The sequence below is a fragment of the Squalius cephalus genome (genome assembly GCF_949319135.1).
Source record: "Squalius cephalus genome assembly, chromosome: 6".
NCBI classification, from domain to species: Eukaryota; Metazoa; Chordata; class Actinopteri; order Cypriniformes; family Leuciscidae; genus Squalius; species Squalius cephalus.
Window position 1 is genome coordinate 1067425 of NC_137127.1, and position 25138 is coordinate 1092562.

The 25138-nt window shown below is 39.0% G+C and overlaps 2 protein-coding genes across 2 annotated transcripts in view; both read left to right on the forward strand.

Moving 5' to 3' along the window:
• Positions 1 to 3202, forward strand: part of thsd4 (thrombospondin type 1 domain containing 4) — a 48796-nt gene extending 45594 nt beyond the window's left edge. Inside the window, exons 19-20 of the mRNA XM_079874702.1 lie at positions 540 to 768; positions 1422 to 3202. Of these exons, the coding sequence (XP_079730828.1) occupies positions 540 to 768; positions 1422 to 1552 (360 nt within the window). The 3' untranslated portion in view covers positions 1553 to 3202. The remainder of the gene's footprint in view (positions 1 to 539; positions 769 to 1421) is intronic.
• A 628-nt stretch (positions 3203 to 3830) lies between these two features.
• Positions 3831 to 25044, forward strand: slc24a5 (solute carrier family 24 member 5). The gene is made up of 9 exons (XM_079873839.1): positions 3831 to 4570; positions 5140 to 5319; positions 6545 to 6628; positions 8047 to 8150; positions 8818 to 8918; positions 12082 to 12359; positions 12869 to 13075; positions 21659 to 21760; positions 23351 to 25044. Exons 1-9 carry the CDS (start codon positions 4414 to 4416, stop codon positions 23671 to 23673), a joined length of 1536 nt encoding a protein of 511 aa, XP_079729965.1. The 5' UTR covers positions 3831 to 4413; the 3' UTR covers positions 23674 to 25044.
• Positions 25045 to 25138: the final 94 nt, after the last annotated feature.

A 25138-nucleotide genomic window follows, 5' to 3' on the forward strand; every position in this document is an offset into this window, starting at 1 on the left:
ACACACACACACACACACACACACACACACACACACACACACACACACACACACACACATCCACACCCACTGAGACACACACACGCAGAGACACTGAGTTTGAGTTTATCTGACATAAACAGTAGCACTACAACATTGTTACAACTTGTTTGTCAAGGATAACACAATAAAGTTGCGTTAACTTATTTCCATTGTGGTCCTTGATTTTTTTAACGAGATATTTTCATGACAAACCATGCACACAATACACATCTATATCCATATCTATTAAGCCATCCTATCAAAAAAACAATCTATAAACAATCTTATACCAAAACCAACATTATCTGTTAAAACCTCACTGTCCAATGGCAACTTATTCCACTCCTGCGCTCCTGAATATTCAAACGTCCTATTACCATACAGTGTCTTACACTTACATAGATTCAAATCCATAATACTGTGTCTAGTATAGTGTCCATGTCCTGCATTAACCCCAGAGAAATATGAGTTACAATATATGATTCTGTTGTTCTGTGTTGATGTTTGCATGTATCCAGTGCTCGAAGTCGTGCGAGTCCGGTTACCGTGTGCGAGAGGTGCGCTGTCTCTCTAATGATCACATGGCCACCAGTCTCTCTAATGATCACATGACCAGCAGTCTGTCTGATGATCACATGACCAGCAGTCTCTCTAATGATCACATGACCAGCAGTGACCGCTGTGAGCAAACACTGAAGCCCCACGAGAGGGAGGAGTGTAACCCTGAGCCTTGCCTTCCCCTGATTGGTCAGTTCCTTCATGAATATATGAATATCAAGTGGAATATGTTACATTTACCCAAAATCAAAAGAAACACTATTTTGCATATAGAACATAATTATTTTTTTATTAAATTAAATATATATATTAACTGTATTTTGTATTTATAACTGTATTTTGCAAACTGTTTTTTGAAAATTTAAAAGAAAATGTATTAAATAAATAAATAAATATATATACATATATTATTTTGCATGTAGAAAATTCAAGTATATATATATATAAGATTATTAATATATATATTAACTGTATTTTGCGTCTAAAATGTAAAGATATAGATCAATAATATATATAATTATATATATTTGTTTTTTAAATAAATACATTTATAAAAAAAAAAATTATATTAACTGTATTTTGCATATATACTACAATATTATATATAATTATATATATATATATATTTGTTTTTAAATAAATAAATAAATAACAATTATGTGTTTGTGTATATATATATATATATATATATATATATGTATATGTTTATATAAACTTTATTTTGCATGTAGACATTTAAAATAAATATTTAAATATATATATTTAAATAAAAAATATATGTATTTTTTTTATGCTGGGACCTGAACATGATTTGGTATCTGTTTAATTTGTGTGTTTTGCAGATGAAAAGTGTCGTGATAAATACTTCAACTGTAACGTGGTGGTCCAGGCCCGTCTCTGCGTGTACGACTACTATCAGACGGCGTGTTGCGCGTCCTGCAGGCGTGCGGAGAACACGAGACGCCGACCATGAGGACAAACCCCGCCTCCAACACGGACTCCCTCCCAGAGCGAGAGACATTACAGACCAACCGCTCGGGAGAACCCACTGAACTGCGTCTGTGGTTCTCCGGCCGGAACCCAAACCCAGCGTCTGAAACCCTAGAGATCTCGACAGGATCACACCAGGTGCCGTGTGTCAGTGTCACGAACTGTACGAAACACAGGGAAAATACACGGAGTGTGTGTCACTGTATTAACAGCCAGTTCTGTCCAGTTCTGTCCAGTTCTGTTCTGTTCTGTCCAGTTCTGTTCAGTTCTGTCCAGTTCTGTCCAGTTCTGTCCAGTTCTGTTCTGTTCTGTCCAGTTCTGTCCAGTTCTGTCCAGTTCTGTTCACACTGCGTGGATTTAATCTGAATTCAGTCGTGGAATTCCCTAAAACTGCAGTGTGAACGTGTTCAGATCCGGTTCCTCATTCAGAAACACAGCCGTCAGATCTAACAGGGAACGTTCCAAAAGTTATGAACAAACGTTCTTCCTGTAACGTTAATATAACGTTCGTTCAAAGTTATCTGGTGTTTAATGACGTTCTAAAAACGTTAGCACTAAAACATTATCTGTACGTCGTTTATGTTGAATGTTCGTCTGACATTTTTTAAATGTTGCTACTTGATTCAGAACGTTCAAAAGTAACATTTCAATGATGTTTAGCAAAACATTCGCATAGCCAAGAAAAAACGTTAACATTTAAAAACCTGGATGTCAGAGAACATTAAACGAGAATTAAACGTGTTAAAGTCCTGTTAAAACTCATCTTTGATCACCAAAATTACATATTTAAACGTTTTTTCCTTGAAAAAATGTCTTCATGCCTTAAAATATCTTGACTGTAACTCGACACCCTCACCTCATTTAATATGCGCGGTTCTATGAATATGCAAATGAGCCCCGCCTCCACTCACTCACTCAGCTCAGAGATCCACTGGTTGACGATCACACGTTGATCTGATTGGTTACAAGGTAGTTTGTGACGTCAGAAACACCAGCGATTTCAAAGTGTGTTTTTGAGACTGTCTTTGGTTCACTGCAGTTTTAAGGAGGAAATACTCAGCAATGCTGTCGACTTATGAACTTACACATGCTTTGTCTTAAAGCAGATTAAAAACACCACATAGACACATAAACTACATTAAAAGCTGGATTTACACCACAGGGGGACTTTAATAACCTAAAAATAATGTATTTACATAATACGACTCACAAATGTGTAAGCTTATTCACATTCACAAACAAAGTTTATATATTCACAAACTGATTCATGTTCACAAAATTAGATTCAGAAATGCGAAGCTCGTTTCTGAATGTTTGAGGCTTTCCTTTAGCCAATCAGATGTGGGTTTTCCGTCCAGCCAATCATCAGAGCTTTGAATCAATAAGCAAAATGTGCCTTGATTAATTTTGAGACAATTTTAGCTCCATAATAATAACAACACAAATGAAAAGAGCTTTGAGCTGACATGATCACAGGCATTCGTATGATTTATTGTACTAGCGTGTATTTATATTTTGAACACATTCATTTTTGTAGTTTTGAAACAGATTTGTTGACATCTTCATACTCGTTGAGAACCGTTGAGCTGTATCTTTTTACTCATTATAAACCTGAATAAAGTCTAAAGTTGAATTCTGTTGATCTGAGTGAATCTTCAGAAGAATCGAGGGTTTTAAACTGGAGTCCTGGGAAAAGTAAGATTAAACTAACTACTGTAGCATAAATACATTTGATTATAATTAAACAATTATTAACTAATTGAATAAATATTTATTTCAACAAATAAGTTAATAAATCTGATTAAAATGAATACATTTATAATGATAAATAAATAAAGACAATTTTTTGTAAAGAAAAATAAAATGAATAAACTAAAATATTTTATTAAAATAAGTTGATAAAAATAAATGAAATTATATTAATAAATTATACATCTAACAGTATAGTTAGTAGAAAAAATGCAATGATGTAAATAAATTAATTAAACATGATAAAATAAAAAAGATAAAAATAAATACAAATAGATTTTTAAACAATTATTTGAAATAAACATTTTATGTAAATAAATAAATAACTTTTTGTTACAATAATAAAACATGACTAAAAACAAATACATTTGTTTAAAAAAATGATGAAAGAAATCATGATCAACACATTTGATTGAAATGAATTGATTAAAATAAATCAAAGTTGATTTAAATAAAAAGTAAATAAATTTTTTTGATTAAAATAAATGAAAATGGATTTAAATAAATAATAATAAATTTGACTAAAATAAATAAATGTATTAAAATAGATCAATTAATTTTTATTTAAATAAATATTCCATCTATAAGTCGGTGAGTAGGAAAGATTGCAACGATGCAGCATATATAGAAACTAAATATATTCTAAATAATATTATACACATATTTATAATATATATTTTTTTACAGTAATAATTAGGTCTTTTTGCATACAAATATATAGTTGCCTTTTAAATGTGAGGATGGGGAAGATTGGAAACCCCTGATCTAGAATATCCAGAAGTCAGACCAAATCCATCCGATCACATCCAGCAAGAAAACGTGAGGACATTTCCCAAAATATGAATAATTCAGAGTAATTTATGTAAGTGTGGGCCATAAATGATGTGCACAGATTTAATTTGCGCAAAGAATCGATTTATCTGCTTAAGAGGCGCATCATTCTGCATGATAACATTAGTATTTGTCAAACTGTTTCAGCCCTGAAGGCTTGAGACTCGTTTGTGCAGAATAATGAGTCTTGTGACACACACACACACACACACACACACCGACAGCTCCATGAACCTCCTCAAGCATCAGTAATCGGTGGGAACGATGAGGAAACACACACTTCTTCACCGGGAGAAGCGCAGGGACGTTCTGCTGTGTATCAGCGCTGTAGTTCTGCTTATATTCACAGCGATTCATCTCGTCTTCTGCGTGGGAAAGAGTTTTACGGGTTCGGCTTCTCCCAGAGTCCGTCGGGATGTCGGTGAGTGAGAGAGTTTGATTCATGTTGAGATTTGTTTGAGAGTCAGAGACTGACTCTATTTCTATAGCGCTTTATGCAACACAGACGCTCTCAAAGAGGAAAACAACAGCATTCATGTTGGAAACTTCAAATAAACTTCTCCAGTTCAAGTGTTGTTCTCATCTGAGTGCCTTTACCAAGTTTTGTACCATTCCGATCAAGTAAATGTAAAAAAAAACAACTAAATGTACAATTTTTCGGTCGAGAATGACGAAGAGCACCAGAGGGTTAAAGTGGTGTTTTGACATTTGCTTATTTCTGTTACCTATAAAGTCACTGAAATAAGGCCATAAAACCCAGAATGAATATTTATTCACGAGACTTTTGAGAATTGGATCTTGTAGCCTAGAATTTTTTGCCTCGAAACATTGTGAAAATCATCCTGGCCACTCATTCACATAAAGCAATATATTGATTTAACATGTGTAAGATGTTTAACACAGATGTTGTGTGTCAGAAAGCTGAATGTGGGTCAGAACTCAAGACTCAAACACAACGGCTGATAATGGAGATCTGTGTGTGTTTTGCAGAAAATGCGAGCGAATGCATCCCGCCTCAGTCCTCTGAGTTTCCCGAGGGATTCTTCACGCTTCAGGAGCGGAAAGACGGAGGGATCCTGATATATTTTATGATCATCTTCTACATGCTTCTGGCCGTCTCCATCGTGTGTGATGATTACTTTCTGCCGTCTCTGGAGGTCATCAGCGAGCGTAAGCTGTTAGAGATCTGAACGCGCTTTAAACTGAAGCCCGAACCCGACCCGAACCCGACCCGTACCCGACCCGAACCCGGCCCGTACCCGACCCGACCCGAACCCGACCCGAACCCGGCCCGTACCCGACCCGAACCCGACCCGAACCCGACCCGTACCCGACCCGACCCGAACCCGAAATCATTAACCCGACCTGACCCGACCCGTACCCGGCCCCGAACCGAACCCGACCCGAACCCGACCCGTACCCGACCCGAACCTGACCCGAAATCATTAACCCGACCATTAAGGTTATATTTTAAGCCCGAACCCGAGGTCCATTTCTCACAGTAAATACCTTTTTTTTTTTCTTTTTTTTTTGCAATATGCTGTATTTTATGATTGCACACTATTTCGGTCACAACACAGTGTTCAGGCGAGCACACGGCACGCAAACTATATGTTTAGCCTATATAGTTTTTCTTAGTTACAAACCCGAACACGACCCGAACCCGAGGCTATTAATTAAACATTTACCCGAACTGAACCCGACCCGAAACCCGTGAATTTTTCGGGACCCGTTACAGACCTCTAGTTAGGGTTATGGGTCATAGGTTATGGGTCATGAGTCATGGGTTATGGGTCATGGGTCATGGGTTATGGGTCATGGGTCATGGGTTATGGGTCATGGGTTATGGGTTATGGGTCATGGGTTATGGGTTATGGGTCATGGGTCATGGGTTATGGGTCATGGGTTATGGGTCATGAGTCATTGGTTATGGGTTATGGGTCATGGGTCATGGGTTATGGGTCATGAGTCATGGGTTATGGGTTTATGGGTTGGGTTTATGGGTCATGGTTTATGGGTTAAGGGTTATGGGTTGAGTTTATGGGTCATGGGGTTATGGGTTATGGGTTATGGGTTGAGTTTATGGGTCATGGGTCATGGGGTTATGGGGTTATGGGTTTATGGGTTGGGTTTATGGGTCATGGGTTATGGGTTTATGAGTCATGGGTTTATGGGTTAAGGGTTATGGGTTGAGTTTATGGGTCATGGGGTTATGGGTTATGGGGTCATGGGTTATGGGTTTATGGGTTGGGTTTATTGGTTATGGGTCATGAGTCATGGGTCATGGGTTTATGGGTCATGGGGTTATGGGTTTATGGGTCATGGGTTAGGGTCATGGGTTAGTCGTCCGGCAGTGTGTCCGCGTGGGATTTGATTGGATCTGGTTGTGTTTCAGGTCTCGGTCTTTCACAAGATGTTGCTGGAGCCACTTTCATGGCAGCGGGAAGTTCGGCGCCAGAACTCGTCACTGCGTTTCTAGGTAATCTTCTGCCAACAGGATAGAAATATCTCAAATGACATCTCTTTAAAAACCCTCTGGTGTTTTACGCGTGTCGGTCAAAATGGACAGAATTGTTTATTTTATTTCAATGAAATTAACGTACTATATTTTAGTTCAATAATGTTTTTTTATTTCATATTTTGTATTTTTAGGGGATTTTATGGTACTAAATTATATTTACGCTGTAGTTATTCACTTTTTGAGCATAGAGCTGAACATTAAATTTCCCAAATTTTTGTGGGCGGGGCTTGATTGTGTCCGTGTGGAATTGATTGGATGGATGTGGTTTGCTATTGGCTGATCTCATGTGAGTGACAGGTTAAAGCCCCGCCCCCGTCATCAGAGAAGAGAAGAGATCCTGCAAGAGGAACTTATTCTGATTCAAGATTATTAACACAATAATGATAATCATTTAGAATAAACACTGGAATAAACCTTATTCAGAGCAGCGCCATGACAGAGGTCTGAGAGCGAGGCTGCGAGGGATAAACTTACCGTGTTTTCATTTACATCCGCTGTATAAAGCTCCCAGATCACTGATAATTTTCCACAGCTCATATTGTCGGGAGCTTTTTGTCTAATGAAATTTCTTGGAGCGATATTTTTGCCGTTTTGTCAGCAGAACAATCCTAAAACACTCTGATCCAACTGAAGAGATCACCACAGCCTCGCTTTCATTCCGTAAAAATCAAAGATGTCGCTGCTGTGAATAAGGTCTATATTCCATTTAAACCAAGAATCGTCTGTTTTGATTTTTTTTTTTTCTTCTTTTTTTTTTTTTACTGTATTTTTATTGATGATTTTTCAAGCGTACAACATTTAGAAAGACATAAAAAGAGCAAACAATAGAACAGGGGGTATACATTCTGTTTTGTCAGCAAGTATAGATTCACATATAGTCATTGATTGTTTACATTACAGTACTCAGTCCAAGTCTCAAAATAAAAGTCAATTCTTCCATATTCCATATATCAATATATCAATTACAATTTCTATCCATTCTCCAAGTAAGGGGATGTCCGGCTTATACCAATGCCTTGAAATACTCTTCTTACATGCTACGCTTTATATATTAACAAGATATACATCTCGTCTCAACACTGAGTGCGTGATGTTTCCAAGATACAATGTAATGAAGTTTCTAAGTATTTCATATCCTAAAATCTGGATCTCCATCAACGCCATGTTCCAGAAAGGTTATATTTCTGGTCAACATCCGCATGCCCACATAGCATAACTGTGGTGTTGATAATTCTTTACTTTTAATTTGGGGGTAATGAAAGAACGCACTAGATTTTCCCATCTCTGTGAATAGGTAATTGTATGTTGTGTCTTGACCTTCCTTCATTTGGAATGCCGTCTGATTTCCCGGTGTGTTTGAATGCGTTCCTCCTCAGGTGTGTTCGTGACTAAAGGAGATATCGGCGTGAGCACCATCATGGGATCGGCCGTGTACAACCTCCTGTGCATCTGTGCGGCGTGTGGCCTCTTGACCTCTGTGGTGTGTGACATCATCATTACCCAGACACCCCCACAGTGTCGGCGCACATCCGGCCCGCGAGGAATCCACATGCACCGGATGTGGGCCGACACTTTAGGGGCTTTCGCACCGGAGGTACTAGGAACGATTTTAGCTCTAGGAACTCCTTTTGGAGGAACTACTTTACTCCTCCTTCAGAGTCGGTCTAAACCAGCGCTATAGGAACTACAGTGACGTTAGTGTTCGCTGATTGGCCGAACGCACGCGAAACACAAGCACACGCCATTATTAAAAAAGCTGTGTAAACACACATACTATATCCTATATATTTACTCCAGAAATTAACTCTACGAACATGTAAAACAGTGATAGATGGAGCTCTCAACCTTTACACTGAGGAGAAAACCCAACACAACTTTGAGGAGATCAAGAGAAACATAATTATGTATTTCTGCTCTTCAAACACACACCATAAGCTAATAACTCTTCATTACTGTCTACTTTCAGTGTATAACAGTTCTATCTAATAATGTGTTCGAATGATCGTAAACCCTGGTGGGAACTACCCAGTGCGAAAGCCTGTTATGTTGCTGTCTGGGATATTAATGTGTCGGTGTGTGTCTGTTGTCTCTGTATCTCACCTGTGTGTGTGTGTGTGTGTGTGTGTGTGTGTGTTTGCTCTGTTCAGACGGCTCGTCTCACATGCTGGCCGTTATTCAGAGACTGTCTCGCATACGCCATCAGCGTCGCCGCAGTCATCGCCATAATCTCAGATAACAGAGTTTACTGGTGAGTCTGTGATGCTAACATTAATACGTTCTGAGAATGTTTTGCTAACGGTTCCATTGAAGGAGTAGTTCACTTCAGAATCAAAATTTCCTGATTATTTACTCTCCCCCTCGTCATCCAAGATGTTCATGTTGTTTCTTTCTTCAGTGGAAAAGAAATGAAGGTTTCTGAGGAAAACACTCCAGGATGTTCCTCCATATAGTGTCTTCAATGGGGTCCAACGGGTCGAAGGTCCAGATGTGAGTTTCAGTGCAGCTTCAAAGTCTCGACTCGATCCAGCCGAGGAATAAGAGTCTCATCTAGACACACCAGCGGACATTTTAGAACAAAATACACATTTATATACTTTATAACCACTAATGCTGGTCTTGCACTCGCTGTGATGAGACACACATTACGTAATCAGGGTGAAAGGTCAAGTGTGACGTAGGGGGAAGAACAGACCCAGTGTTTACTAAGAGAACCTGCAAAGACTGAGTCTAACGCCATTTACAAAAAAACTAATAAACGAAAGGTAAAACAATGATGTCGGACGATTTTGAAGTTGGAGGAGGAAATGAGATGGAGTTTTTCGCTCTACTCTACATTTCTGAATGTGTGTCTCATCACAGCGAGAGCAAGACCAGCATCTGTGGTTATAAAGTATATAAATGTTTATTTAGTTGTAAAATGTCCGCTGGTGTGTCTAGATGAGACTCTTATTCCTCGGCTGGATCGAGTCGAGACTTTGAAGCTGCACTGAAACTCACATCTGGACCTTCGACCCGTTGGACCCCATTGAAGACACTATATGGAGGAACATCCTGGAGTGTTTTCCTCAGAAACCTTCATTTCTTTTCCACTGAAGAAAGAAACACATGAACATCTCAGATGACGTGGAGGAGAGTAAACTATCAGGAGATTCTAATTCCAAAGTGAGCTAATCCTTTAAGGTATTAAAAAGTTATTTCTGACTGTTCAACACATCCATTTATCAAAAACACGTGTCTTTAAGCCTCGACGCACTGGTTAGCCGACACTGAAGGCGCTCGCACACGGAGTTTGAAATTTTCGTATGCGTTTTTTTGTATTCGTGATTCGGTGGCTCTGAATTGTCAAAACTCCTCTCAAAATGCTTGAGCTACGGATGCGAAAAACACCGAAAATCGAACACGATCCGAATTTTTTTATGACGGACGAAAGTTTGTTGTTGTGTAGAAGACGGCTGTGTCTCATGTGACCTTGTTATTTGTACACGCTGTGACTACACAAATCACAACATGTAAATAGGAGAATGTTGGCGTTATTTAGTCTCTTATTGGGAGCAGTATGCTAGCTGGAGCCATTTACATCCAGTCTTTGTGCTAAGCTAGGCTAGTGGTGTGTGCGTCAGACAGAGTTACGGCACGCACGGAGATGAGAAGAGTGTGTGTGGACTCATCTAACTCTGGGGGATACGGGGAATAAGATAAAGTCAGCGTGTTCCTTTAAATTATATTTACGCTGTATTTATAATCCATTTATTCACTTTTTGAGCATAGACCTGACAAATAAATTTCCAGCTTAAACTGTCGTAAATCTTAAATGCTCACTGACTGAAGTTTGATCTCTTTTCAAAGACGACCCTTGGCAGATTATTGCTGAAGTGAAAAAAGTTTTAAAATGTGAACTTAAAAAAAGTTACAGAATTTTACGTTTATTTTTATGAAAAATTTGTTTTACTCTAAAACTGTGAGAAAATCAAAGCCATAAATCTAAACATTTTAAACGTGATTGACACAACGTGGTCGTATTTATTTTTGAACGTCCGAAAGTTTCGAACTAGACTCAATGTGCAAGGACCTTAAAGGTCCTTTCACACTGGACGCGATTTTGACGCACGAATAATTCGCGCGATGGTTTTATTTTTTGATCAGCTGTTTGTGTAATGAGCGCTTCCACACCGAACGCGAATGTGCTGCGGCGAAAAAACGACTTTTATTTTTTTCGCTTCGATGTCGATTTTTTTTTTACTTTTGCGGCGACAGAAAAGGCTTCAGCCAATCGCATACTACAAGGACAATGATTGTGTGGCGTAGCATTGCCAACCAACTCGGTTATCGCGACTGTGAGTATGTTGTGTGATAGTTTTCGTCGTTGTGCTGTGTTGGCTAGAAGGCTAAACTACATTTGAGATAGACAGCTAATCGTCAAAGATACAGATAGAGACCGTGTTTACGCAGCTCATGTGATGGGTTTTGACGCGAACTATTCGCACACGAACTATTCGCTTTTTCGTTACGCATCTGGTGTGAAAGGGCCTTAACGGGGTCATCTGATGCCCATTTCCACAAGCTGGTGTGATTCTTTAGGGTCGTCATGTAAAGTTTGTAACATTCTTTGGTTAAAATTCCTCAGTGTTTGTGTAAAACACCCTTTCACCTCCTCAAGAACAGCTCTGTCCACAGCGACCCGTTTCAGTGCATGTCTCTTTAAATGCGAATGAGCAACTAGCGGAAATATGCTAATACATGAAATATGCTAATATGGGACAGTCCGTCAGTGGTCATGGGCGGAGCATGAGCAATATGACATCATATTGCTCAGAAAATCCAAACGGCTTGATTATTGAGTGTTAAAGGTAGGGTAGGTAAGAATTGTCTAAAGAACTTTTTTTCAAATTGGCTTAAACTGTCTTTATATACCAATACATAATTAAAATGTAAGTACTTTGAAAAAGAGAGTATAAAAATTGAGTGACTATAGTGTATTTAATCTTCAAAAAATACAGCTCATTAATTCCTACCGGGACGAAACAAGTGATTGGCTTGCGCGACTGTCACTCTCCGTCGCCATGACTACCGCCGCTATTACTGGCTCTGCCCACGTGCGCGCAGTCGCGCACCCGTTTTTAGGTGGGAGTGAATGGAATTAATGAGCTGTGTTTATTGAAGATTAAATACACTAGAGTCACTCAATTTTTTATACTCTCTATTTCAGAGTACTTGCATTTTAATTATGTATTGGTATATAAAGACAGTTTAAACAAATTTGAATAAAAGTTTTTTTAGACAATTCTGACCTACCCTACCTTTAAGTCTTTTTGAGGATGAAAAAAAAAGAAGTCATTTTTTTTTCATTGGACTGTGGTTGTGTCCACACACTGCAAACACACATTCATATGCAAACTCGGATGTGTGTTCAGGTATGACGGCGCGTGTCTCCTGCTGGTGTACGGGGTGTATGTGCTGGTGCTGTGCTTCGACCTGAGGATCAGCGAGTACGTGATGCAGCGCTTCAGCCCGTGCTGTGTGTGTGTGAGCAAGAGCTCCGCCTCCGGCGAGGAGACGCCGCTGGTGGGATGGAGCGACGGCAGTCTGCGAGTTCACCGGCGCTCCCGAGCCGACAGCGGCATCTTCCAGGACGACTCCGGGTATTCCCAGCTCTCGCTCAGCCTGCACGGCCTCAACGAGATCGGACAAGGTACGTGATGAGGTCACAAACCTGCTCTTGTGTTGCATCTGTTTCTGTTTCACTAGTTCACACTTACAAATAAGTTAGATAGAATAAATGCGTATTTGGCGTGCTGTCCGAGGAGAGGGCTCCGGGCTCGGTATTCGGCCCGAACCCAGAGTACTCCCCCCGTATTCCTGGCTGTAAAGATTAAGCCAAGAGTGAGGAGTCGGGGTGGTGGAGGGATGCTGGAAAACTGTCAAGGAATATTAGGTGAGTTGACAGTGTGGATATATATATACTTCTTGTCATGCTGATTAGGGTAGACATAATTGTTTGATGACGAGTAGATTGGATTGCTTATTTGAACGTGCTCCGCCCGAACTGTGTTTATAAAACATCATTTGTTATAATTTTGGGGACCACTCTTAAAAATAAAGGTTCCAAAAGGGAACGATGGCATACATTTTTTGGGGTTCCCAAACAAAGGTTTCAAAAGAACCTTGTGGCAGCCTCACGTTTGCACGTTTCTCTCTCAGAGCAGAAGAGTGTGTTCACGATGCCCGAACACGACCTGAAGCGGATCCTCTGGGTTTTGTCTCTGCCGGTCATCGTGTTGTTGTTCCTGACCATTCCCGACTGCAGGAGGCGCTTCTGGAAGAAATGGTACATGATCACGTTCCTGATGTCTGCCGTGTGGATCTCCGCCTTCACATACGTCCTGGTGTGGATGGTCACTGTCGTGGGTAAGAGAGCTTTAGTTTGCTTTTATTCTGTGGAAGCATTTGTTCATCTGGTGGACCTGCAGTGCATTAATGGTGTGTGTGTGTGTGTGTGTGTGTTCTGGGAATCAAACCCACAACCTTTGCATTGTAAGCGTCATGATCAGCCAGATGAGCTACAGGGTCGACAAGTTAAGGCGAATTTATTTGCGTAGCTCTTTTCGCAATACACATGTTTTCAAAGCATCTTTAGGGAAAGTCAGGGGCTGTTTACACGACACCGTTTTCAACTAAAAACGTAAAACTTTTTATGCGTTTTGGCCGTTCGTTTACACGACAGCGGCGTTTTGAGAGCCTGAAAATGCAAACTTTTGAAAACGGTCTCAACAAAACAACAAAAACGTGTAAACAACAAAAACATGAATCTCTGAGGACGATGACGTCATGCACATGCGTATTACGTGTTCAGTCTATAGTGTTTCATCGCCATCTACTGGCCTGGCAGCAGAATACAGCGTTATTAGTCGTTTTCGCAGATCCGTGTGAATGGGGATCGTTTTGACAATGGTGTCGTCTACTCGAACTCAAAGGAAAAACTTCTCAGTTTTAAGCGCATCGTTGTCATGTAAACGTACCCTCAGAGAATGTGTTTCAGAGCTGGCCGATATGATATACAACCATGATACGAGTGCTCCTCTGGATTTAGATCTAGATATATTGTATTTATTAGGGCTGGGTAAAAAATATCGATTTCTCGATTTTAATCGATTCTCATTTTTACGAACAGATATCGATTCTTAAATCCCAATAATCGATTAGTCGTCCTGTTCTCAGTTGATGAATGAATGGATCATTGTAGCACATCCCATCCAATAACTCACTATAATCTTTGTGCTTTGTTATTAATGATATGAAACAAAGTCTCAGATTTCAAATTACGTCCATTTTCTTACGAAATTCATAAACATAAATAGCGTTTTGTCGCTGTGGCGTGAGATCGCTCCGGCTCAGCTCTAGAGAAGCACATGATCTTCTCCTCCGCCTTAATAACACCAGTTACAGCGCGAGATAAACATGAATGAGCTTCTGAAAGTGTGTTAAAAGATAGAGTACAACTTATCGAAGTCCGTATTATGTGACATGGAGTCGCTCAATCAGTGTTTCAACCGTGGAAAGACGTCAGTAAAACAGCTTGTAAACAATGTCATGTGACGTCACATTTACCTCAGAAAAACCATGTGACCATAAACTCGTCAGTCAGAGAGAAATATTAACTCTACAGAGGAGCATTCTGCTAAATTACATATTACATGTTTGAATAAATCTGGCAGGTTTTTATGACAGCCACCATTTAAATATTTACATTTCATATAACTTTATTATTATAAAAATAAATAAAAGTGTAATTTAAGTTTGTATACAAATCAGTTAATTTTTACCTTCAATATCAGTTAATTTTTACCCAGCCCAATACCCAGCCCTACTATATGAAGGGTAGGCTACCACTGACTCCCATAGTTTACAGCATTTGTTAAGAGATTTGAAATTTGCCATGTATTGCACCTGATATCCAAAATAATCAATATTGAATTGAATTGAATCGAATCGTAATCGAATCAAATTGCAAGCTTGTGAATCGAAATCGAATCGAGTTGTGAAATTTGTGTCAATACCCAGCCCTAATATTTATAGTGTTGTCTAGAACAATATCAGTGCAGCAGTGACTCAAAAACTACTGAGAGATCAAGACAATTAAGAGATTTAAATATTGTCGGTTTAGTTCAAATAAGAGATTTGTTCCAAGTAAGAATGAACAATTCTCAAAAGATACTTTTTGTGAGTCTTTCATACTCACTTGAATGTATGAAATTGACATAAATTTCAGAGACCACCTCTCTCTATCACATGTAGTATTATTATTATTCCGCATGTTAGTCATGTTTCTGAAACATTTCAATGCCGTGTTGTGGATTTTGCAGATGCACGGCTCTTATCAGTGTCTTGTCTCGTTCTTCTGACGTTATTTCTCATTGATCCAGCATCACTGCGTGTGTTCCCAGCCTCAGTCGTCATCTAGACACACTGCAGACGTTCAGGGTCTGAGTGGGTCACACACAGACGGGTCACATGTTCCCTGAGTCCATTCCTGAAATGCCAGCGCTGTATCCTGAAGGATTATGATGCTGTCGGCCCCTACGTTCTCTGAACCCCACGGGGCCCGTGAGAAACCATGTGATGCAGCCGCATATAATAGGATTATTATCCTGCACACGGTCACACAGCTTCACATGAGCTTTAGAGCCGACGCTAAAGAGCAGGTACTGGAGAAAGAGCTGCGAGTTTTGAACTTTTGAGCTCAGCGATGCGGTCACATGCTCAGCAGAAAAACTATTCTTTTCTCCCAAAATTCACTGAACATTTGGTAACACTTTATTTTACAGTGTCCTTGTTGTACATGTACTTACCATAGTAATAACAGTAAAATATGCATAATTATATGCAGCTAACCCTCAACCAAATCCTAATCCTACCCTAACCCTATAGTAAGTACATGTGGTTAATTAATATTACTCAGTACTTAAATATCAGTGATGCGCGGGTCAATGTATAAACAACCCGCACCCGACCGACGTTTTCAACTAACCCGCCCGCAACTCGGACCGCAAAAAAAAAGAAGAAAATATTGTACCCGACCCGCTTCCTGACCCGCATTTTTTAAAAGTAGCTTCCACTCCCCAGTCTTCACCTTTTCTCTTGCCGCCTCCATCTCTACCTGCAGACTGAGCTCGTGTGTCATGGTTATTCAGCCAGTAAAGTGTAGGCCTAGAGCATGTGAGCGGAGTGGAGCGGGAGCGAGCGGATCTTGGACAGAGCGCAGAGCGGCATTTTTAAAAGGACGGAGCGTCGCCCTGTTTCCCGCTCCAATTTCGCTCCGCGCACACCACGATTCTGAAGCATGCTCAGTCAAGCCTGACTCGTCTACTGTTGATGACTGCAAGATGGATTCTATTTTCAGTCAAAATTCGGCTCAATAATGGAGTTAAATAAAGTAGGCTACTTCAAAAAGGAAAATAAGAAGTCATACAGGTGTAGCCTACTATAATATAAAACTAACTATAATGTGGTAGAAGAAAACGAATGTGATTGTGGAGACATCGTTTCAGTCAGTAAAGGTTCATTTTGGAATCTAAAAAGACACATCTCTCGAAAAAACATGCAGTGTGCTATGTGAACACGCTGGGAAGAAAGCAAAAGGTTAGCAAATTGAATACGGTAACTTGTAACAAAGTGTAAATTAAATATAGCGTAATATTCAAACAATTGATACAAGCCCATTTAAATTTTAATCCTGCGCGCTGCGCAAAAGTTCAGTTATATAAGAATGTTGGCCTAATAGTTAATTTAGCCTACTTTTAAAACGTTTATGTATTTTTTAAAATATTTTTGTTTATATAAATTTTATTTATATTATTAGGCCCATTTATTCGTTTTATTTTACAGCAGTTTGTGTGTACAATGGATATAAGCCCATTTAAATTTTAATCGTGCGCATTGCGCATTGCGCAAAAGTTCACTTATCAAAATTCTGGCCTAATAAATTTACTTTAAAAAAAATGTATGTAGGCTATATTTTTTGTTATTTTATTATTTATTATTTTGTTTATATAATTGTTATTTATATTATTAGGCCCATTTATTCGTTTAATTTTACAGGACTTTGTGTAGGCTATATTCCTTCTTTCTTACATAGCCTAGGCCCAATTTTTTGAAATTGTAATTGTATTTTTTTTTTCTCTTTGAAAAATGTTGTTGTTGCTCATTAGTTCTTTAGGAGGTAAGGCTGTGGTCTAAGCTAAAAGTGATATACATGTAGATTTTTTTTCTTTTTTTGGAGCGAGCGGGGTCGATTTGAGTGGAGCGCGGAGCAAACTGCGTTGAGCGCTGACTGAGCGATAATGAGCGGAGCGGCCTGAATGATGTATAGCTTTGAGCGGGGGAGCGGAGAGGTGAACATTTCCGTGAGCGATGAGCGGAGATTCTCACCGCCCCACTCCGCTCATATGCTCTCTAGTACTATATAAATTACAAAGGTTTAATTGGCATCTTTATTTCAAACGACCCGACCGACCGCGACCCGAATATCATTAAAAATATTTTTGGATGACTCGTAACCGCGGGTAACCGCGGGTGACCGCAGGCACCCGCTCATTTCGGATCAACCCGCGCATCACTGTTAAATATATAATTACACTGTAACAATGACACCTTCAAATCAAGTGTAAATGAACATTTTTTAAATCAATCTTTTGCTTTATATTTACACTACCAGTCAAAAGTTTTTGAAAAAGTCTCTTCTGCTCACCAAGGCTGCATTTATTTGATCAAACATGCACTAAAAATGTGACATATTATTATAATGTAAATCATCTGTTTTCTATGTGAATATACAGTAAAGTGTAATTTATTCCTGTGATCAAAGCTGAATTTTCAGCATCATTACTCCAGTCTTCAGTGTCACATGATCCTTCAGAAATCACTCTAATATGATGATTTGATGCTCAAGAAACATTTATGATTATTATCAGTGTTGAAAACAGTTGCACTGCTTCAGATTTTTGAGGTGTTGGGTGCCGGGAAATAACATCACAAAGGACTCTGGTCCAATATTAAAACACCAGAAAATTTGTTTCTGATCATTTATTAGTTGTCAAATGGTGAAACCCCAAGAAAACATCATAATTAAAAAAATCATAATATATTTTTTAAATAAATATATTTTGAAATTGTTCATTTTTATTTTGGAAACAAGTATTTTGTTTAATTATTAGCTTATATTTCACAAACTTATACAGTAATGGTATAATGTGTAAGAAAATCTGAAAATAACATTCAAACTGTCAAGAAACATTGTGTTGTATACTTCATATGTAGAACCTTAAAGGGTTCCATCATGTGCTTCATATGTAGAACCTTAAAGGGTTCCGTCAGGCGCTTCATATGTAGAACCATAAAGGGTTCCGTCAGGCGCTTCATATGTAGAACATTAAAGGGTTCCATCATGTGCTTCATATGTAGAACCTTAAAGGGTTCCGTCAGGCGTTTCATATGTAGAACCTTAAAGGGTTCCGTCATGTGCTTCATATGTAGAACCTTAAAGGGTTCCGTCATGTGCTTCATATGTAGAACCTTAAAGGGTTCCGTCAGGCGCTTCATATGTAGAACCTTAAAGGGTTTCATCAGGCGCTTCATATGTAGAACTTTAAAGGGTTTCATCAGGCGCTTCATATGTTGAACATTAAAGGGTTTCATCATGCGCTTCATATGTAGAACCTTAAAGGGTTTCATCAGGCGCTTCATATGTAGAACCTTAAAGGGTTCCATCATGTGCTTCATATGTAGAACCTTAAATGGTTCCGTCAGGCGTTTCATATGTAGAACCATAAAGGGTTCCGTCAGGCGTTTCATATGTAGAACCATAAAGGGTTCCGTCAGGCGCTTCATATGTAGAACATTAAAGGGTTCCATAATGTGCTTCATATGTAGAACCTTAAAGGGTTCCGTCAGGCGTTTCATATGTAGAACCTTAAAGGGTTCAGTCATGTGCTTCATATGTAGAACCTTAAAGGGTTCCGTCATGTGCTTCATATGTAGAACCTTAAAGGGTTTCATCAGGCGCTTCATATGTTGAACATTAAAGGGTTTCATCAGGCGCTTCATATGTAGAACATTAAAGGGTTCCATCATGTGCTTCATATGTAGAACCTTAAAGGGTTCCGTCAGGCGTTTCATATGTAGAACCTTAAAGGGTTCCGTCATGTGCTTCATATGTAGAACCTTAAAGGGTTCCGTCATGTGCTTCATATGTAGAACCTTAAAGGGTTCCGTCAGGCGCTTCATATGTAGAACCTTAAAGGGTTTCATCAGGCGCTTCATATGTAGAACTTTAAAGGGTTTCATCAGGCGCTTCATATGTTGAACATTAAAGGGTTTCATCATGCGCTTCATATGTAGAACCTTAAAGGGTTTCATCAGGCGCTTCATATGTAGAACCTTAAAGGGTTCCATCATGTGCTTCATATGTAGAACCTTAAAGGGTTTCGTCAGGCGTTTCATATGTAGAACCATAAAGGGTTCCGTCAGGCGTTTCATATGTAGAACCATAAAGGGTTCCGTCAGGCGCTTCATATGTAGAACATTAAAGGGTTCCATCATGTGCTTCATATGTAGAACCTTAAAGGGTTCCATCATGTGCTTCATATGTAGAACCTTAAAGGGTTCCGTCAGGCATTTCATATGTAGAACCTTAAAGGGTTTCATCAGGCGCTTCATATGTAGAACCTTAAAGGGTTCCGTCAGGCGTTTCATATGTAGAACCTTAAAGGGTTCAGTCATGTGCTTCATATGTAGAACCTTAAAGGGTTCCGTCATGTGCTTCATATGTAGAACCTTAAAGGGTTTCATCAGGCGCTTCATATGTTGAACATTAAAGGGTTTCATCAGGCGCTTCATATGTAGAACATTAAAGGGTTCCATCATGTGCTTCATATGTAGAACATTAAAGGGTTCCATCATGTGCTTCATATGTAGAACCTTAAAGGGTTCCGTCAGGCGTTTCATATGTAGAACCTTAAAGGGTTCCGTCATGTGCTTCATATGTAGAACCTTAAAGGGTTCCGTCATGTGCTTCATATGTAGAACCTTAAAGGGTTCCGTCAGGCGCTTCATATGTAGAACCTTAAAGGGTTTCATCAGGCGCTTCATATGTAGAACATTAAAGGGTTCCATAATGTGCTTCATATGTAGAACCTTAAAGGGTTCCGTCAGGCGTTTCATATGTAGAACCTTAAAGGGTTCAGTCATGTGCTTCATATGTAGAACCTTAAAGGGTTCCGTCATGTGCTTCATATGTAGAACCTTAAAGGGTTTCATCAGGCGCTTCATATGTTGAACATTAAAGGGTTTCATCAGGCGCTTCATATGTAGAACATTAAAGGGTTCCATCATGTGCTTCATATGTAGAACATTAAAGGGTTCCATCATGTGCTTCATATGTAGAACCTTAAAGGGTTCCGTCAGGCGTTTCATATGTAGAACCTTAAAGGGTTCCGTCATGTGCTTCATATGTAGAACCTTAAAGGGTTCCGTCATGTGCTTCATATGTAGAACCTTAAAGGGTTTCATCAGGCGCTTCATATGTAGAACTTTAAAGGGTTTCATCAGGCGCTTCATATGTTGAACATTAAAGGATTTCATCATGCGCTTCATATGTAGAACCTTAAAGGGTTTCATCATGCGCTTCATATGTAGAACCTTAAAGGGTTTCATCAGGCGCTTCATATGTAGAACATTAAAGGATTTCATCATGCGCTTCATATGTAGAACCTTAAAGGGTTTCATCATGCGCTTCATATGTAGAACCTTAAAGGGTTTCATCAGGCGCTTCATATGTTGAACATTAAAGGATTTCATCATGCGCTTCATATGTAGAACCTTAAAGGGTTTCATCATGCGCTTCATATGTAGAACCTTAAAGGGTTTCATCAGGCGCTTCATATGTTGAACATTAAAGGATTTCATCATGCGCTTCATATGTAGAACCTTAAAGGGTTTCATCATGCGCTTCATATGTAGAACCTTAAAGGGTTCCGTCAGTCGCTTCATATGTAGAACCTTAAAGGGTTCCGTCAGGCGCTTCATATGTAGAACCTTAAAGGGTTTCATCAGGCGCTTCATATGTTGAACATTAAAGGATTTCATCATGCGCTTCATATGTAGAACCTTAAAGGGTTTCATCATGCGCTTCATATGTAGAACCTTAAAGGGTTCCGTCAGGCGCTTCATATGTAGAACCTTAAAGGGTTCCGTCATGTGCTTCATATGTAGAACCTTAAAGGGTTCCGTCAGGCGTTTCATATGTAGAACCATAAAGGGTTCCGTCATGTGCTTCATATGTAGAACCTTAAAGGGTTTCATCAGGCGCTTCATATGTAGAACCTTAAAGGGTTCCATCAGGCGCTTCATATGTAGAACCTTAAAGGGTTTCATCAGGCGCTTCATATGTAGAACTTTAAAGGGTTTCATCAGGCGCTTCATATGTTGAACATTAAAGGGTTTCATCATGCGCTTCATATGTAGAACCTTAAAGGGTTTCATCATGCGCTTCATATGTAGAACCTTAAAGGGTTTCATCAGGCGCTTCATATGTAGAACATTAAAGGGTTCCATCAGGCGTTTCATATGTAGAACCATAAAGGGTTCCGTCAGGCACTTCATATGTAGAACCTTAAAGGGTTCCATCAGGCGCTTCATATGTAGAACCTTAAAGGGTTTCGTCAGGCGCTTCATATGCAGAACCTTAAAGGGTTCCGTCAGGCGCTTCATATGTAGAACCTTAAAGGGTTTCGTAAGGCGCTTCATATGCAGAACCTTAAAGGGTTTCATCAGGCGCTTCACATATAGAACCTTAAAGGGTTCCGTCAGGCGCTTCATATGTAGAACATTAAAGGGTTTTGTCAGACGCTTCACATGTAGAACCTTAAAGGGTTCTTCATGTTTCATGTTAATTTTTTCTAAGAGTGTAAAGTGCTGCCCTGTTGTTTTGTTCAGGTGAGACGCTGGGAATCCCGGATACAGTCATGGGAATGACGCTCCTGGCAGCAGGAACCAGCATTCCCGACACCGTGGCCAGTGTGATGGTGGCTCGCGAAGGTAAAGAACCCGTCCTCAAGCATACAAACATCATGTGACCAAGTTTATTTATTTATCCTTTATTTAACCAGGTAAATCCCACTGAGATATCTCTTCTTCCAGTTTCATAAAACCATAAAAACAATACAAAACAAAAAATAAAATCAAGAAAAGCACTTTAAAACATTTTGCAAAAGATATTTAAGAGTACTTAGAGGTGGCAATATCTCTAGTTTAAGTAAATTTTGCAGATGGTTCCAGGCCCGGGGAGCATGAAAAGAAAAAGCATGTTTGCCAAATTCTGAGGATGCCTTCATAACTTTTAACCGGATGTGTGATAGAGATCTAATACAATAACTATTTGTATAAAAAGTTAAGAGATCTGAGATATATGACGGCAATTTACCTAAAAGTGCTTTAGCAATGAACATATACATGTGCACTTGCTGTCCTTCTATGATGTAAAGATGTCCATGCCACTGATTCATATAATATACAGCGATGAGTACGTGAATCTGCACCACACACAAAGCGTGACGCTGCATGATAGACAGAGTTCAGTTTCCTTATTAAAGGGATAGTTCACTTTGAAATTAAATTTTGGTATGTTTTAGCTTACCTCAAGGGCATCCAAGATGTAGGTGTCTTTTTTTCCGCTGTAGTTTCAATTTTGATATTTTTAGGTCAAACCGTTCTTGTCTGTCAGTCCTATAATGCAGGTCTATGGTCACTGTCTCAAAGAGCATGCACAGAGTCCAAATTGGAAAATGAAGGAAGCATCTCCATAAAGCTTGTCTGCTGAAGGAAGCATGAAGTGCTCTGGACATGTCCTGGTAGACGGCTGTGTTGAGTGGACAGCACAGTGGACCAACACCAGCCGATGACACGGCTCCCCAAACCAACACAGACTGTGGAAACTTCACACTGGACTTCCAGCATCTTGGATTGTGTGCCTCTCCATTCTTCCTCCAGACTCTGGGACCTTGGTTTCCAAATGAGATGCAAAATTTGCTCTCATCAGAAAAGAGGACTTTGGTCCACTGTGCTTTATTAAATCCAGAGTCAACGCAGCCGTCTACCAGGACATGTCCAGAGCACTTCATGCTTCCTTCATTTCCCAGCAGGATTTGCACCTGCCCACACTGCCAAAATAACCAAAACCTGGTTCAATGACCATGGTATCACTGTGTAATTACTGTGTGATTTCATGTAATATTCTAATTTTTTTAAAATCCTGTTTTCATGGGTTTTATGAGCTGGAAGCCCAAATTATGTACAAATAAACAACTAAATACTTGAAATCGTTTAAGTTGTGGGCCCTGAATCTATAATCTATGGAAGTTTAACGTTTTGAATGGAATTAAATAAATAAACTTTTCCATGATATTCTATTTTTTTGGAAAGGGTCTGTATATATATATATATATATTAAATGATTATGTTATTAATATATATTATATGAGCTAATTTTTTTTTTTTTTTTTTTACAACAAAAATTTACCATCACTGAACTGACTTAAGCTGGACTGTGACGCTATTTTCTATTAGAAACAAACTGTTGCATTATTTTCCTGTTGTAAATAAAGCCGACTCGTGACGTGTGTGTCGCAGGTAAAGCTGACATGGCCATGTCCAACATCGTGGGCTCAAACGTCTTCGACATGTTGTGTCTCGGCCTGCCCTGGTTCATCCAGACGGTGTTTGTGGACACGGCTTCTCCAGTGGAGGTCAACAGCTCGGGCTTGCTCTTCATGTCGTGCACGCTCCTGCTCTCCATCGTCTTCCTCTTCTCCGCCGTTCACATCAACGGATGGAAGTTGGACTGGAAACTGGGTCTGGTGTCTCTGGTGTGCTACATTCTCTTCGCCACGCTCTCGATCTTATACGAGCTCGGGATCATCGGGAACAACCCGATCCGAACCTGCAGTGACTGACGCTCCGATCCAACGCCACGCGATCGGGTTTAATCCTCAGGCGAGTCGATGGTCATGTGACACTGGCTGTTTACACTGCAAAAAATGACATTTTCTGATGTTTGTCTTGTTTTCCAGCACACATATCGAAACATTCTTACATAAAGGTAGATTTACTAGAGAAGCAGAATGAGTGAAGATATTAAGTCTTATTTACTGAAAAAAATGAAGTGAGTTTGGCAGATATTAGCTCTTCTTTTACACACAATGGAGTCAGAAATATAATAATCTTAACTCAAAGAGAAACAAGATTATATTTCTGACTCCATTGGAAGATATTAGCTCTTCTTTTAAACTCAATCATTTTAACTGATTTTTCTTGACTTAAATTGATCTTCAGTCATTTTGCCTCTCCAATAAATGTTTCTTGATTTAAGAATGTTACTTTAGATATTTGTGAAATATATATGTAACATAATATGAAATCTGGATGAATATGCTTTCCATTGATGTATAGTTTGTTAGGACAATATTTGGTCGAGATACAACTATTGTAAATCTGGAATCTGAGGGTGCAAAACAATCAAAAACATTGAGAAAATCTCCTTTAAAGTTGTTCATTTATGTTCACGATTGTGCTGCATTCACTCACAGAAATACATGTTTTATATATTTACGGTAGGAAATTTATTAAATATCTTCATGGAACAGGATCTTAATATCCTCATGATTTTTGGCATAAAAGAAAAATGCTATTGCCACAGATAAACCCGTGCGACTCGAGACTGGAGACGTGATCCAGGGTCACATTTGTGCTGGAAAACAAGACAAAAATACTGTGAATTATTATTATTTTTTTGCAGTGTATGGACAAAAATAAAAGTTTTTTTTTTTTTCCCCCCATTAGTTTATTTATTTAGAAGGAACTAAATTCAAACGATGGTCCATTAAAAAAAGTGATTCTGTAACAGGTGATGCTTTTGATCTCACTGTACAGTAACTCACATTTACAGTAACATTTTTATATACACATAAAACTTGTTCAAACACTCTTTAAAACTGACTTTCACATTTTACTCCATACGCAGTAATTCCAATCATGTTAAAAAGTCACATTAAAAAAATCAGCTATTTTTTATTGAAATGATACGGCTGTATAATTACTGTATGATGATAAATGGTGATATTTTGACCATTGCAATAAGACTTATGAATAGGAAAATCACTTTGTTGAAATGTAGTTTAATAATCTTAATGCCAAAGATTGTTGATTGCACCTGGTTTATTTCCTCAGCTGATATTCTTCATCTACCTCAGATCATTCGTCCGCATGCCTGGGATTCGCATTACTGGAACACTGCATTACAATAAAGAAATACTACCATCATGCATAAACCTTTTTTTTTTTTTTTTCTCAGGTCAATTTTCATTTTAAAACAACCGTTGGCATTTCTTATTTTTATTTCTTGTTCGCGTGAGTTTGACT

Coding starts and splice junctions, on each gene's coding strand:
- slc24a5 (XM_079873839.1), top strand. CDS start 4,414: ATGAGGAAACACACACTTCTTCACCGGGAGAAGCGCAGGGACGTTCTG. Junction 5,320..6,544: donor TCTGGAGGTCATCAGCGAGC/GTAAGCTGTTAG, acceptor GTTGTGTTTCAG/GTCTCGGTCTTTCACAAGAT. Junction 8,919..12,081: donor TCAGATAACAGAGTTTACTG/GTGAGTCTGTGA, acceptor ATGTGTGTTCAG/GTATGACGGCGCGTGTCTCC.